Source organism: Nyctereutes procyonoides, unplaced genomic scaffold (genome assembly GCF_905146905.1).
Source record: "Nyctereutes procyonoides isolate TBG_1078 unplaced genomic scaffold, NYPRO_anot_genome, whole genome shotgun sequence".
NCBI classification, from domain to species: domain Eukaryota; kingdom Metazoa; phylum Chordata; class Mammalia; order Carnivora; family Canidae; genus Nyctereutes; species Nyctereutes procyonoides.
The window spans coordinates 51,624,541-51,641,039 of record NW_026575135.1 but is presented as its reverse complement, the minus strand read 5'-3'; the positions used below and the strand labels follow the sequence as shown (position 1 = coordinate 51,641,039).

Here is a 16,499-nt window from a genome sequence, read left to right as displayed (position 1 = left end):
GGGTCACATCGTGGCCAGTGTATCAACCACAGTATGTTGGCATTGTTGGGATTCTCACAGAAAGAACCATTCCTATCTTCCATAGCAAGAGCCTCCAGACACTACTGATTGTGTCATGTACCTTACAAGGGAAAAAATTGAGCACTTACCTGCACTATATTGTATTTTTCATGTCTCATTCATCTATCACTGCATATTATGAAACAGACATAATCAGAATTTCTAACAGGATCAAAGAGCATACCAGTAGAGGGGTACCTGGCTGGCTCAGTCAGTAAAGCTTGCAATTCTTGACCTCGGGGTTGTAAGTTGGAACCCCATGTTGGGTGTGGAGGTCACTTAAAAATAAAAGCTTTAAAAAAATCTGTATAGATATGGATATATATCCATGTATGCAGTGCTATATAAAACGTACATTTGAGGATTCAGCCCCCAGAGACTTGACTGTTCCCCCAAGCCTGGGAATATCTGTGGGTTTTTGTTTGTAAGTAGGCCCCACACCCAGTATGGAGCCCAATGTAAGGCTTGAACTCACAACCCTGAGGCCAACACCTGAACTGAGATCAAGAGTCAGATACTTAACTAGCTGAGATGTCCAGACACCCCACTGTGTTTTTAACCAGCCACACAAGGGATCTCAATGCCAGTAATCCAGCTGGGTTTGCCTTAAGAAAATTTTTTGTAAAGTTTCAGATGATTTTGGATTTTAATAGGAAGTGATTATCTTTGAGAGGGACATCTACAACTGTGAGCCTCATCCCATCTTTAGAGATTAGTGTTAAGAGTAAGTTTGAGGATAGCATGTTTGGAAAATTTTTATTATTTTTTTTTAAAGATTTATTTATTTATTCATGAGAGACACAGACTGAGAGAGAGAGGCAGACACAGGCAGAGGGAGAAGCAGACTCCTCACAGGGAGCCTAATGTGGGACTTGATCCTGGATCCAAGGATCATGACCTGAGCCGAAGGCAGGTGCCCAACTGGTGAGCCACCCAGGCATCCCTGGGAAATTTTTAAAAGCCAGACCTTGACTGATCTGTTTTTAGGTTGGACACATTGACTGGTTTGTTTTGAGGCCTCCAAAGATTCCATCTGTCTTCACCCCCACTGTCTCCATGCACACCAGGCCACGTGGCTGCCAGGAAGGAAACAGACCAGGATACAGGAGAATAATGTCGGGCTGGTTGGATACAGTAGACAGGGAAGCCCTTTTGGAGGTAATGTTTGAACCAAGACCTAAAGGACTAAGTCCAGCCTTGGGAAGAACCTTGACTATATACCAAGGCCCCGAGGCAGAAATAGGTTAAACACAAAAAGGATGAGACTGGAGGGCAGTGTAGCTGGAGCCTAGAAGGCTATGGGACATGGGCTGAGAGGTGCCAGTGGGAGGCCATATTGGGCAAGGCTTTGAACTGGGCTCTGATTTCTTTTTTTAAGTGTGATAGGAAGGAAGCTATGTTAGTTTCTTAGGCCTTCTGTAACAAAGCATTACAAATTCAAAGACTTAAACAGCAGAAGTGCATTTTCTTACAGTTCTAGAGGCCAGAAGCCTAGGATCAAGGTGTCGGCAAGGTTGATTCTGTCTAGAGCCTCTGAGGGAGGATCTGATGGCTTCCAGGCCTCTCTCCTAGCTTCTGATTGCCAGCAACCCTTAACATTTCTTGATTCATAGACTCCTGATTCCATCTCTGCCTCCATCATCACATGGCTCCTATATGTCTTTACATGGCCTTTTATAGTGATACTAGTCATTGGATTTAGGGCTCATTCATACCCGGTAAGACCTTATCTTAACTGATTATATCTGAGGTTCCAGGCAGACCTGAAATTTGGTAGGGGGCACTGTTTAGTCCAGTAGGAAAACCAGCAGAGGTGTTGAGGGAAGAGGATTTACATTTCAAGATGATGGTTGGGGATCACAGCAGGGTTAGAATGCCTCCCTGTCCGGTGGGGCAGGCAGATGCAGGCGACTAGGCAGTGGAGGGAGCTGATGGGAATGAGTTCCATTCACCAGGGACTGATGGGACTCAGGGTAGGCTGGCTCTGGGGGCGAGTGAGGAGGACCTGGGTCCTGAAGGGTGACTCCAGGGTCTCAGCACGTACACCCCACCCCGCCCCCAGCAAAGTCCCTCCCAGATTCCCCTGCCTGGCCTTATTCTGAATCCTCATCCCCAGCCTGTGCCCCTCTGTGTGATCAGCTCCCACTCAGCATGGCTGCCCCTTCTCCAGGAAGCCTTCTCACCACTCTCAAGTCTGGGTCAGGGCTGCCTGGTCCTGTCAGTACTTGCTCTACATCTCTCTGCCCTGCTAGGTAGGAAGCCCTCAGAAGAAAAGGACCTCCCCAACTGTATTGCCCACTGCTGAGCCCAAGGCCCAACACCACATGAGTTCCCAGAGCCACAGCTTGTACTTAGGGATGTGTGGCTACGAGGAGGTCCTGAGGACATCCAGGATTTGAAAGGAAGCAAAGACTCCTAGGCTGGGCCAGGTTGCTGCCCCTTGGTAGGGTGCTGGTCTGTGTCTATGGTGTAGGCTGGGTGCAGACAGCAGTGTAGAGTGCTGCTGAGCCAGTGTTCTGAGATTTCTTTCACTACTAGGCTCAGGAAGGAAGGGAAGGATGCCTGTGTCTGCAGAAAGATATAATCACAGCTGCCCCCCAGGCCTGGAGAAATGGAGGTCATGTTGATAGGCAGGGGCTCTAGAACCCACAGGTCTTGCCTAGGTAGCTTAAGGACGTGAAGCCTGAACTCAGCTTTGAAGATGGAACCCAGCCACAGACAGAGGTACAAACCTGGTGGGACCCAGAATTCCGGCTCACAGCTTCTGGCCAGTTGTCTCAGCTTTGGAGACTCCAACCTGAGCTGATGATGATGCCAGACCAAGGAAACATCTTGAAGGAGGGGGCCTGGTCTTAGCTCCAGCAGTGTGATATATTCTGAGAGCAGCAGTGAGGGGATGGCACACTGGGGCAGGGTGCCAGGTGGATGGGGAGCAGCATGGCCCAGGCTACAGGTGTTTCCTGAACAGCTGCAGAGTCGGTCTGTGTCCCATGAGCTAAGCAAACTGGTCTCCTGGGCACTAGATACTACTCTTCCTAGGGAGTCGGAGAACCCCCTGCCCTTCCCCTTGAGGACTTCTGTCTTGGCCAGAGCAGGTGTGGGCTTGGCTAGGGTCCTACTGCAGCGGGTGGACATGGGTCGGCCTCAGCAGGACCCAGCTGGGTCAGACTCTCTTCTGCTTTGTATAGCATGGCCATTTGTGTCTCGGAACAGGAATTGGGTTTGCCATAGTGCTTATGGCTATGGAATATCTTTGATGGAAAAGGCCTTGGACAGAGGGCAGAAAGATGGACTTGGTGACCTTGCCAGGCCCCCGTGAGCCTTGGGGCCCGGTGTGTATAGGGGAGGGCACAGCCACATTGGAAGGGCCTTGAAGAGGGCAGCATGGCAGACTGGGCCAGGAAGTTAAGGCCAAGAGGAGAGGCAGGTGGGGTCACCAGCCTGAGCTCACTAGACACTTTGCCCTGCCTGCTCTGTCTCTGTGGGGGCCACAGGGTCAAGGCTATGCTTGGCCTGTGTTTTGGACCAGAAAACGGTAACTCAGGGCTGAGGACACACTCAGGGCTTAGGAATTGATTCCCAGACGTCCCAGGTGGGTTAAGCAGTGGCAGCCCCCCAGAGTTGGGAGGTCAAAGGTAGCTGCCCTGTGAGTAAAGTGGGAAGTCTCTCTCCTATCTCCTCAGGTGAGAAATCTGTGCTACATGGTGACACGGCGCGAGAGAACGAAACATGCCATCTGCAAACTCCAGGAGCAGATATTCCACCTGCAGATGAAGCTGATTGAACAGGACCTATGTCGAGGTAGGCACCTTCCCTGCCTACCACCAGCCCCTGCTCAGCGCACACACGCTCAAAGGGCTGGGTCCCAAGCAGGGTGGGGGGGCAGTGGAGGGGAGGGCTGTCTTCAGGGCCTGGTGGGGGCACACATATGAAGCCAGGGGCCCCTGGCCCATCCAGGGACCCTTCATAACCAACTAATAGGCCAACCAAGATGGGACTTCCCAGGGTCCTGGGTGTGTGTTGGTGACAAGGAGCCAGACATGGGACTGTGGGCATCAGGCCTGTCCTAATGGAGGTTTCTGGTCCACTGGGGACACCTGGGTGGTTCCAGGGCCATAGTGGTTCAGGAGTAGATGCATGTGAACAGTGTGGCTCTAGGCTACTCTTGGGACAGGAAGACCGGAAGTGGTGAGCTTCCCTGAACTGTGCCTCCATGTTGATTCTGAGTCGGGCAGCTGCCCCAGAGATGGAAGAGGACCTATGTGTTCTTTCTCTCTGACCTCATCTCATATAATATAGATGCTGTACGAGCAGGGATTTTTTTTTGTTTATTTTTGTCTTAAACTCCTGTTGTCACAAACACTTAAGAGATCTGTAAATCAAAGGCCAAAGAAGCTTCAGCATTGCTGTTATCTATTAGTTGTGTGGATAATACCAGACACAGGGCCCTTCCTAGAATGTTTACATGTGAAAAGGGCATCACTTAACTCAAAAAATGGTGCTCTGTTATTGAAGTACATGTAGCTGGATGGAGAGAGATGATAAGTCAGGAGCTGCCATGGCCAGTTCAGCCTCTGGGTCAGGCTGGGCCCGGAGTGGAGAGGAACCAGAGCTGCTGGACCAACCCCAGAACGAATGCCTGAGGACCTGATGCCACCCCACTTTGGCCCAAGCCAAGCTGCCTCGTGTGCACTTTGGGATCACTACTCACTCTGGCCTAAGAAACCAGCACTGCCAAATACAGGTGTTGGTTCAGGCCGGATCATGTCCACACAGAAGGCAGAGTTTACCATGCATCCCCAGGACTGGCAGCTTCCTGGCCGCCAGGGCTATGCAGACTCCCTCTTACCTGGTGATTTTTTTAGTGAGCATGACCTGAGTGTAGACGGCATGCCAGGCCCTGCGGCAGGGCACATTGCCATAGGCTGAATGGATAGAGCTCCTGTCCTTGTAGAGCTCACCATCTGGGAAAATAAAGGCAGGTGGTGCCCTAGGAGCTGCAGTGGTGATTTTGGAGCAACAGGTCAGGCTTCCTGGGACCTCACTGTGGCCACGCATCCAGCTACAGAAGGAGAGCTGCCCACAATCAGGGCGACAGAAAGTGGCAGGGCACATAGTACCCTCGGGAAGCATGGTCAAGAGCCGGATCTCTACCCCCGTATTGAGTCTGGGAATGTTTGTAGCTCCTAGACCTGAGTGGCAGCTACAGGTAGCCCTTTGTTCAGGGCAGGTCATTTGGAGTGAAAACTGGTTTGCCTCTGCCTGAAGTCAATGCCCTCGGTGTTAGGACACTTGGCCCCCGGGATGGGACATGGCTACCAGCATATTGTTGAGGACCGGCCAGACAACTGGAGAAGGCTTCCCAGGGCAGTGATATTTATGCCATGAGCTGAACCAGGTAGTAGAGAGCAGGACAATTTGAAATTGTAGAAGCTAGAGCCTGTCTTTTTAGAGAAACTAGAAGGAGGCTGGTATCATAGCAACGGGGGCCAAAGGACATTCTCTCAGGTAAGGTTTGGGGGGTTGATGGGGTCAAACATGCAAGGTCTTGTGGCCTCAGAGAACTCAGACTTTCCTGAGGACAGTGGGGGAATCTTAGAATTCTAGTCTCCCTCCAAAGTATGTAGGCACTGGTCCTGTGTCAGAGATGAGGCTTCTGAGACTCGGCCTGAGGTTGCACAGGGGATTAGCCTCAGAGCTGAGGAGATCCCATTTCTCTCAACCTCCTTGTAAACCTTTATCTGGGAAGCACGCCAGCTTCTGGCTGAAAAGCTAGATTTCTGGCAGCTGGGCCTCTCCCTACAGATGTCCTCCCCTGCTCCACCTACAGATGTCCTCCCCTGCTCCAGTGTTCTCTGCCTCCCTACACCTATGTGGTCATGGGCCAAAGGGATATGGGGGCCAGGTGTGCACCCCGAGTTGGCCATCTACTGTGTGACCCCAAGAGTAGAACAGGAGATTTGCTCAAGGGACTGACCACTGTGGCAAAACTAGAACCCATGTCTCTCAACTCCTCAGATAGTGTTCTGTCCATCTTTAAGTCTGGCTCCTCAGCCTAGCATTGACGGCCCTGTCCTGGCCACTCACCTCCACCACCCTTCCCACCCACCAGGAAGGAGTCCCCCCAACACCTAGAGGCCATGTAGATCAGACTGCATTCCAGGTCCTACAGGGTGTCCTCCACCCTCTCCAGGCCACTCAAGGGCAGCAGTAGGCGGTGCCTCCTCTCTTCCCCACCTGCTGTCCCTGACTCACAGGAGCCCCACTTATCCCAGGTGCCCATGGCTCTGCTCCCGGGGCCTGTTGGCAGTGCAAGGAGACCTAAAAGGGGAGGTACAGGAGAGAGAGGACTCCTAGGATGACCTGCAGTGATCGTGGTTTTGGCTGAGCTGCTCGGGGTAACCACCTCCTTCCTGCTCTCTCTTCCCTGGCACAGAGGGATCTGGGAGGAGAGCAAAGGGCAAGAAGAGCGACTCAAAAAGGAAAGGCCGCGAGGGCCCAAAGGGCAGCCCCGAGAAGAAAGAGAAAATGAAGGCGGGGCCCGACTCAGTCCTGGGGCAGCTGGGTGAGTGAGTGGCCACACTGGCCTGGCAGACATGGCCAGCCTCACACAGTCCCTCCACGGGCAGCTCCCAACCTAAGACCAGCGGGGTCTACCGGCACCTCCGTCGCACAGAGTAGGAAGCCCAAAGGGCTAACTAACCAGGCCTTTCCGTGCCCAGGCGCTCACACCTTTTAGCTGTAAAGGAAACCAGGTAGGGTCTCAGAGTCCTGCCTGGCATCCCAAGAAATACCCCTTTTGTAGACTTGGAGACCCCAGCCTGGGGCTCAGGAGCTTGTACACATTCCTCTAGCCAGAGTCCTGGATGCCAGATTTTTCTGGAGGCCCTCAAGGGACCTGTAGACCTTCTAGGCCCTTGCAGAACGCAGCCGTCATCTGCCAGAATTCTCCATCTTGCTCCCACCCTGCTGGCATTTCTCCAGTAAGCCCTCCCTTCAGCATTTATGCCCCCAGCTCTGGGCTGTCTCCCAGCCATCCCGCTTCCCCTACAGCACTTCTCAGGGATGACTGCGGAGACTTCCAAACCTCACCTGCAGCAGGGAAGCCTCAGGTCATCAGTCTCAAGAAGGGGACCACTAGTAGCAAAAGGAAAGCCCAGGATTAACCTCTGGCCCTGACACCCCAGAGGGAATTTCTGCCGAGAAGCACTTCGCTACCCTGTTGATGCCTGACATGCCTACCTAACGTCTCTGCTTTGGAAGCAGCTCTCATAAAAACCCAGTGCCCCCTGGTGGCTTGAGGGCCTTTCCCTTCATTCCTCCATCCCCTGCATCCCCAGGATGGGGTGGTGGGCAGAGCTGGCTTCATGGGTGTGTACTTAGGCAACCTCAAAACTCTCTTGCTCAGTTCAATGCCATATTCATTACCTTGAAACATCTTAATAATTTTTGAAAAAGGAGCACACCTGTTCACTTTGCATTTTGCTCCACCAGTCATGAAGCCGGTTCTGGGAGTGTGTTGTCCTGGGGGAGAGGGGAATATGGTGTGAACCCTCCTCTTTGGTGTCATTAGCAGGAAGGATCAGCAAATCAGGATGTCTCAGTTAGGTCTGTCACGGAGAGAGGGAGGGAGGGGCCCAGTGGCTCCCTGGGGACAGTCTGAGAGGGCTTCCTGAGAGAGGGTGGGACTCACACCTGTAAGCATCTCACTTGCCTCCTCTCTCACCTCGGCCAGGCCTGTCCACCTCCTTCCCCATCGATGGCACCTTTTTCAACAGTTGGCTAGCTCAGTCAGTGCAGATCACAGCAGAGAACATGGCCATGAGCGAGTGGTCACTGAACAACGGCCACCGCGAAGACCCCGCTCCGGGGCTGCTGTCGGAGGAGCTGCTGCAAGACGAGGAGACACTGCTGAGCTTCATGCGGGACCCCTCACTGCGGCCCGGGGACCCTGCCAGGAAGGCCCGGGGCCGCAGCCGCCTGCCTGCCAAGAAGAAGCCACCGCAGGATGGGCCTGGCTCACGGACAACTCCAGACAAATCTCCCAAGAAACCCTGGGGCCAGGAGGCAGGCAAGGCAGGGCAAGGGCCAGTGGCCCGGAAACCAACGCGGCGAACGCCCTCCCACCTGCCATCTAGCCCTGCAGCTGGGGACTGTCCTGTTCCAGCGGCCCCCAAGAGCCCTCCTCCTCTGGCCCCTGAGACCCCGGACGAGACAGCCCCAATGGCTGCCGACTTGAATGTCCAAGTGCCTGGCCCTACAGTGAGCCCCAAGCCCTTGGGCCGGCTCCGGCTGCCCCGCGACAAGGGAACCCAGAGATCGCCAGGTGCCAGGCCTGATGCTGGGACAGGACCTCCCTCCACTGTCGCCGAGAGGCCCAAGGTCAGCCTACACTTTGACACTGAGACTGATGGCTACTTCTCTGATGGGGAGATGAGTGACTCAGATGTGGAAGCTGAAGACAGTGGGGTGCAGCGGGCCCCCCGGGAAGCAGGGGCTGAGGAGGTGGTCCGCATGGGGGTCCTGGCCTCCTAAGTCACCCCTACCCCATCCTGGCCCCTGCCCTGGTCCTCCCGTGAGGCCTCAGCCCAGTCACAACTGCCATTTCCAATCTCTGCTGAGTGTCTCAGACCCTTGAGACTGCCACTCTGTCGTGGTTTTATTTTTAATATAGAGAGTTTTGAATTCCACACTGTTGTCTTTCCTCTGTGCTGGCCTAGGACAGTAGGATTCCTTCCACGGCTCTGGCCGCAGGGACCATTGCAGGTCCCATGCACCATCCCTGCCGTGGTAGCGCCCCGTCCCGGTCCTGGCCCCGGCCCGTGCGGCGTCACTGGGCTCCTGGCTAGATGCACGCAAGGCGAAGAAGTGCTCAGGACTCCAGCCCGCTGCCACTGGGTGACAGACTGTCGTTTGGGCATTATTTCGTGGCCCAGGGCCTGCCCTGCCTTGCCCCCAAAATCCCACTGGGGTCCATCTGGGGGGTCCTGCTGCACTCCACTGATCCCCAAGGAAGTATACTAAGTGATACCCAGCCAGAGTCTACTCACTGTCACAAGCACAACGAGCTTATATAAGAAAGCACTGAGCGGGGGGCGCAGAGGGCCCGCTGGTTCCAGAGGAACCGCAGCTGTTCCTGATCAACCCGCATCATCCGAGGCCTGCCCGCCCACCCCGCGACCCTCCACTCCCTTGCTGCTCCGGCCCTGCCAGTGCCCAGCCCGGCGGCTCTGAGAAAGGGTTCCTAGAATCCTTCCTGAGCTGTGCCATTTACTCAGGGGACTCCCAAACAGCCAGCCGCCACTGCCGGTGGAGGCTGCAAGGGAGGGCCAGTGCCCAGACAGGGGCGTGGGGCTTAGACTCACCCACTTAGAGAATTGCTCTGCAGCTCCAACTTCCTTCCTTCCTTCGGGGCCAGTCTCGGCCGAAGTCTGGTCACTCCCAGACAGCTGACCTGACCAGACCAGACCATTTGCCTTTTCAAAATTTCCAGTCCTGCTATGAGACGAGCTTCTTCCTCGGTTTCCTTTTGGAAACTCCTCCTTCCAATGAGCAGTGGGATCCCGGGGCCTGTCATGGGCCGTGTTGGCCTGCTATGGCTATTTCAAGTCTTGCTGGATGATCCTGGTTCCTCCGTCCCTTTGAGCCCTTAACTCCTCTCCTGGCTGTGCCCTCCCCACCCCACCACACATACACACACACACACACACACACACACACACACACCCTTACACCCTCCCTGTCACCACCACCCACCCGCCTTTTCCGTCCCACCCTCTAGGTCCCAGGTAGTTGCTCTGAAGAGTTTCAGTGGAGTGGCCCCAGGGTGATAGCTCAGGGAACAAACAAAAAAGGAATTCAGTGAAAACGTGGGTTTTTTTTCTTTTATAAATTACTCCTGGGTCACTTCCACCACTGGGGAAGCCAAAACTTCTCCAACAACAACCTTGCAAAAGTCCAGTGAATCAGTCGAATCATTCTATGGATGCCAAAGAATATTTTGACCATAATACAGCACAGCCTGGACCTGACAACTTGTCACTTGGACTTTTTTTTTTTTTTTTTAATGGAGTTCTTTAGCAACAAAGTGTAGAGACATGTTCATTGCACACACCCAAGGAGACTGAGCCCAAGCTCTTGGAAGAGGATGCCGTTCTGCTGCTGAACTGTTGGAATCGGGAAGCGGGAACCAGCTGTTGGATTTTGGATCCTGGGCTGGGCCCACTGTGAGCTTTCCTAAACTCCGAGACTCTTGGGGGGTGGGGAAGAGTACTGACCGCAAAACCAGCATGGCAAAAGTTTTTACCATGTGGTTCCCCCACCCCCACCCCCCCCCAGTACACAACACTCAAATCAGCGGGATGGGGAGCAGCTTGACCACCCACCCCCCGACTCCAGAACTTTCAAGGTACGACAGTGGCATTGTCATTGACACTCGGTTTCATGTGAATTTTAGCAAAACAGGAAGCAAAGATAGGACTATGTTCAGAAGATCGGGCAAATTCGTCCAGTGGGAATGGACTCGGGACGGGCTGCAAGGATTCTGGGCGTTGGGATGGCACAAGCTACCATGTAGAGTTTAGTCCACCTGCCTCCTTGGTAGTAATGGCCAGTGCAGTGTCCGCACCAGCGGCCCAACCCTCTTCTCTGTTTACTGCCTTTGAACAGCCCTCCTTCCTTCCCTATGCTTTGGGTCACAATCTTGTTTGTGCTGGGTTGCCCGGTCTGACCTCGCAGGAAGCAAAGGGACAAGCTTAAAGAACAACCAAACTGCCAGGGGTGGGGTGCCAGGAATGGCTCAGGCCCAATAGACTCCACACTTGCCCCCTCACCCTTTAATGCATCTTGAGGCAGAGTCTGGGCTCCCTGGGGGTGGAGAGAACTGGGGAGGGAATGTAGCCTGGCTGGTGAGGGTCTGGTTCGGGTAGGCCAGACGGGGCAGTCAGCACTCTTTGGGGGGCCTCTGCCCAAGCTGGCCTCTGGATTCTCTTCTGTGTTGGCTCTTGGCTTTGGACTGGACTCTCTCTGGGGCCATGTACTTACACTCGGCCCAGGGATCTGTTTGGTTAGCTGGTGAGAGAAGTGGGGAGCCCCCTCACTCCCTAGCAAGGCCCTAAAGCTGTTCTTGCCAGGCAGCTGTCCACCTCTATGATGTCCAGCAAGGCTCCACAGAGTACAAGGATGCTGGTCCCCACCACTCATTTCCTCCATTAGCTACAGCCTCTTCACTCTTTTTCTGGTCTACTGTCCACCATGTATACAGCTTTGCTACCTCCTGGCATTGAGGTTGGAAGTAGGGAAGAAGGCAGGAGGCCTTTTGCAGGCCAGAGGCTGAAACCGCTTCTGCGTGACCACACCTGCCCCCACTCACTGGCCTTCTTCTGGGAGAGAGAAGCTGCTCTGTTCCTCGTTCTGTCATCCCCATTTTCAGTCCTGGCTGCACAGCTCATCCTTCCCCCTCATCACAGCAAGAAAGGATAAGGTGCAAGGAAAGTATTTTTGTGGATCAGAAATGTATTTTAAAGTGAGTAAGAAAAAAGGTAAGAAGGGTTTATTTTATTAAATGAGCTCTCTGACTTTGTGACCGTGTGTGAGCATTTCTAACGTAAGGGTCTCGATTTCCTTAGAGAAGCCACTGAGGTTTCCAGACGTGGATGCTGGGCTCTAGGTGTGTGAGCATGTGCCAGGGCACATCCCTCGTGTCCATGTGCATGCATGTCTGTGTGTTGTGTATGGGCATACTGGGGGGCTTGCTGGGGCAGATTCTAGAGAATCAGCTGCCCAATACTAACACATTGGCAGCAACTGGACTTGGCATTTCCTTGCTCACTGCCAATGTAGCCATCTTCTGCCCATGCCTGGAGCTCTGCAGAATGGGTCTGGATGCCTGCAGCAAGGCCCTGGGGAAGACCACCTCCCTTGTCCCTGGCCCAGCTGGCCACATTGGCCAAAGAGCCAGGGCTGGAGTCTGGAGTATTTTATATTCTGCCTCTGGTTGTTCTTTAAGGCACTTCCTGCCACCTTGTCCCTCAGACGCACAACACTCTGTGCTCCACAAACGACTTGGGGTTGGGGAGTGATATGAATGTCACAGGAGGAGACACCTTCTGTCCTTGTTTCAAAGAAAGTGATGTGCCATTTGTTAATATACAAGAGAAATATTGAAAATATATTGAAAAGAGCAATTTTAAATTATTTTTGGCTTATGTTGCAATATTTATTTTCTTGTATTAGAAAAGATTCCTTTGTAGAGAAAAAATGTATTTTTCATTAATGCAAAGACCTATTTCTCTCCTTTTTGTACATCGTCCACGTTCGCGACCCTTAATGAGCAATAGAATGTACGGCCGCGTCGCTGTGGCCAGTGCCCGCTGTGCCCTGCATGATTCTGTGTGGCCGCTGCCGCCTAGTTCCAGCCCCATCCTGTCCTGCTCATTCATGGGGGTTTCTAGACCCTGGCCCCCAGCCGGGCCCGGGGCTCCAGGAGCCCTTTGCACTCCTCGTGTGTTGGCAAACGCAGTTAATAAAGCAATGTTTTCTGTGCTGGCTGGTGTGAGGCTTTGTTGCGGAGGGGAAAGGGCTCCTCCCCAGCGGCAGGCTTGCCGAATTGGGACCCAGCGCTACCTCCAAAGGCGCCCTGATAGATAGGGATGGTCCTGGTGAGCGCTCAGTGTGCCCTGGAGGCTGTGCTCAAGGGCAGTATTTTGTTTGCTCCTCACTGGCAGCATCCACCAGGAAGGAATCCCAGCAGGTGAGGGAGGCACCCGGAGCCACACGCTGATGAAGACATGAAATTCAGCATCACAAAAAAAAAATAAAAAAGAAATTCAGCATCACAGGCAAGACTGCTGGACTCCCCCCCCCCGCCGAGAGCCACCTACCAGGGACAGTGGGAAGGCTTGCAGAGAGCCTTGGGCATCTGTGCCTACATCAGGCGAGGTGCTGGCCCAGGTTTGTCCTCATTCGTGATTTCCCCAGCACCTGCTCAGTGCTGGGCTCTGGAAGGTGTTAGGAATGTAGCCACCATCCCTGCCCCAGGGCAGCTCACAGTCCAGCAGGGACACAGACCCTGAGGGAACAGGGAGTTATGGAGGCCTGGGCTGATTTGGGGATGAGAGACTTTCAGGAAGGGCTTCCCTGAGGACAGGATACAGTTCATTCATCTGTTCATTTGTTCTTTCGCCAAGGAATCTCATGACCACGTACCTCATCCTGCCAGCACGCTGGGTTGTATACCAAACGTCACCAGGATCCTGCCATCCTAGAGCTTCCAGGCAGTGGAGACCTGAAGAATAAATAGTTGCTTGGTCAAGGGTCAGGTGGACAGAAGGAGGGCTGACAAGCATTCCTGAAAGGGCTCGCACGTGCCAAGATGCATCAAACTGCATCTTGATCCTCCTCTGAGAGCCCCAGGGGAGACAGTTTGGGAAGAGGGTAGAATTGAGATTGAAAGAATCTGCTTCTGGAGCAACTGTGTTGTTTACCAGTTGTTTACCCCATCTGTCACTGGTGCAGTAGGCATTAGCCCCCAGGGGTGCATCCAGATCCAAGGTTCTGGGACCACAACGCAGAAGGCATGGGGAGTGAACCTGGGCTCCTGATTGGCCAGCCCACCTGTCCAGTGGGCCAGCTGCCCTGGGCTTGCACCCCAGCCTCTCCGTCCTCACTCCCCCAGCACCACACCATGCCTACTTGGCCACGTTGGTCCAGAAGAGTGACACAGGGACCCTGCTGCAAGACCCACACCTGAAAGCTGACCTAGCTGCTAGATGTGTGGTAGGAGAGGTCAAAGCACCTGTGGATCAAAAGCCACAGGGCTCAATGGAAATCAGGTCCACGCACACATGTAATTCTAAAAGGAAAAATAAACACGTAAAATAGAATTTTAGCAATTGTATTTAACCTATCAGACCCAAATATAATCACTTAAACGTGTAATTAATACAAAACCATTACCAATGAGATATTTTATATTCTGTGTGTGTGATATTTTTAGCACATCTCAGTTTGAACTAGTCACTTTTCAAGCTCAATGGCTATATGGCTAGTACCCACTCTATTAGGCACTGTAGCCCTAGATGTCATTGGCTGTCTCCTGGGTTGCTTTGGATTGACCCACGCTTGTGCAGAGCAAGGGACAGACAGCCACGAGGAGTCCTTGGCCCTTTCCACAGGTGAAGGCGGAGGAGTGGACCTCCCAGCCAAGTTCCTCTGCACCTACTTGAGTCCAGGTGACTGCTTCAAGGCAGGGGTCTCCCAGCTGCTGGCTGCTCCTAGGCCTTTGCCTCTGTTGCTGCCTCTGCTGTCTCTGCCCCTGAACACAGGACAGGATGAGCATGGACCAACCTGTTCACAGCTCCCTCGTGGAGGGACAGTTCTCTCCCAGCATCTCCCAGGAGGGGTGCGACTTTCATCCACCTTCTATCTTGCCTGCATTGATTGCACACTTACTGAGCACCTGCTACTGGGCCCTGAGGACATGCACCCCTATGCAGAGACCGGGCCAGCGTGGGAGACACACTTTAATCGTGTAATCCCTGAGCAGTGTGAGCAGTGTCAATTACTCACAAAGACCATAGTGTGAGGGGAAAGCTGAGTCGGAAGAGGTCTCTGAGAACTTCCTTGTTCTCACCAAATTTCTGTGAGGGTAGGGTATGGGGGCGCCATCTGGCCCCGGCCCACATGCCTCCAGCTCCAAGTCAAGGCCCTCTGGGCGGGGGGCCAACCCTGCAGTCCCTCCTCTCAGAACTCCAGACACCCTTGTCCCCAAGATATCCATGCCCTGCCATCCACAACCCTTCGTGAGCCAGCACAGAGAAGGATTTTCTTTATCAGCCTTCAGGAACAGGATGTCTGTTAAGGGACAAGAGGCCTCCTGAGAAGATAAGGCATTGCAGGGTGCCCATCAGGCAAGGTGCCCACCCTGGGTTGGGTCGGTGGACTGCAGGGTGCCCGTCCTGGGTTGGGTGGGTGGACTGAGGATTTCCCTGCCCTGCTGTCTTGTAACTGCTAAAGCCAGGAAGGCAATCAACGGTGGGTTAGAGAGGGAGCACTCCACGCTCCCAGAGATGCCTCAGTCCCTCTCGTTGCACCTCTGTCTGTGTCCAGAGCTGCCCTTTTTCTTGGGGAGGGTTTCAGGACTCAGACACTGCAGACCTATGCCAGAAAAGCAGGTTGCTCAAAGTGGTCTCATGTTCCACTCCCCTTCACAGGAGAGCCCCACGCTCCAACCTCTCCTGGCCAGACTCTTGAGGGTGTCCACAAGGGCCAGCTCCTCCACACTCTGAGGGTCAAGCCACAGCTGCCCCTCTCTGTGTCAGCCCCAGCCACCTACTCTTCTTCATTCCCAAGGCGAAGCAAGGAATTACATGAGACTTCACGATCACCATTTGGGGATTCCCTGGTGAAAGAAGAGATTATGAAATAGGAATGTTAGGGCAGCCTTCTGGGGTTCAGGCAGACTCACTGCCAAGAGTCAAATGACCAAGGCAAAATACGGGTGCAGTCAAGCAGGTGACTTAGGGACAAGCTTAGTGTACCAGGATGCGGCTTGACACCCCATGCTCCAATCCAGGCCTAGAGTTCAGAAGCATCCACACCATCCATTCTCAGGGAATCTGGTTGGGATGCAAAGGTCCTGGTCCTGGTTTGTGAGGGAGACCCTCGGTGGGTTAGGAGGTAGGGTTGCCAGATTTAGCAAATAACAGTCCTGGCCCCACAGTGAAATTATAATTTCAGACAAATCCTAAATAATTCTTTAACATTAGTATGTTCCAAATATTGCATCCTGGATTTTACCTGGCAATCCTAGTGGGAGACTCATGTCCTCCACTATGTCATGGCCCCAAGCAGAGGGGTGGCACTGGTGAGTGATCTACCATGGTGTATAAACTGAAGCAGATCCAAGACTGTCCCCACAACCCTAAAATGCTCACCCCTGAAGTTCAAGAGCAATGGAAAGGGGGCAGCAGCCAGTAGCCAGGACACATAGAACCCAAGCTGTGCCTATCTCACTGGGCTACAGTCCCATCTCATCTCACATCCCAACCCAAAGCTGAAGAAAACTCCACCTGGAAGGGACCTTTCCACCTAGAGCTGTTTGAGGCCCATGGGCCATTTATTTACTGGGTCAGGTCAGCGTCTAAAATGCTTATATTGGTTGCAATACAATTCACCATAGCCAAGATGTAGAAGAACCACGTGTCCATCAGTAGATGAATGGATAAAGAAATGGTGTTAGAGGGGACACCTGGGTGGCTCAGGTTAAGAGCTTGCCTTTGGCCCAGGGCGCGATCCTGGATGCCCGGGATCGAGTCCCACATCAGGCTCCCTGCATGGAGCCTGGTTCTCCCTCTGCCTGTGTCTCTGCCTCTCTCTGTATCTCTCATGAATAAATAAATAAAATCTTTAAAAAAAAAAAAAGAAAAGAAAGAAAGAAA

At 53.3% G+C, this 16,499-nt stretch overlaps 1 protein-coding gene across 6 annotated transcripts in view; it reads left to right on the top strand.

The window, feature by feature from the left end:
• The window catches only part of JADE2 (jade family PHD finger 2), a 51,749-nt gene extending 39,145 nt beyond the window's left edge, over window positions 1–12,604 (top strand). For all 6 annotated transcript variants that reach the window (XM_055301867.1, XM_055301869.1, XM_055301868.1 and 3 more), the window contains 3 exons: window positions 3,744–3,861; window positions 6,497–6,625; window positions 7,796–12,604. In XM_055301867.1, coding sequence (XP_055157842.1) covers window positions 3,744–3,861; window positions 6,497–6,625; window positions 7,796–8,595 — 1,047 coding nt within the window. In that variant the 3' untranslated portion in view covers window positions 8,596–12,604. The remainder of the gene's footprint in view (window positions 1–3,743; window positions 3,862–6,496; window positions 6,626–7,795) is intronic.
• The last annotated feature ends 3,895 nt before the right edge of the window (window positions 12,605–16,499 follow it).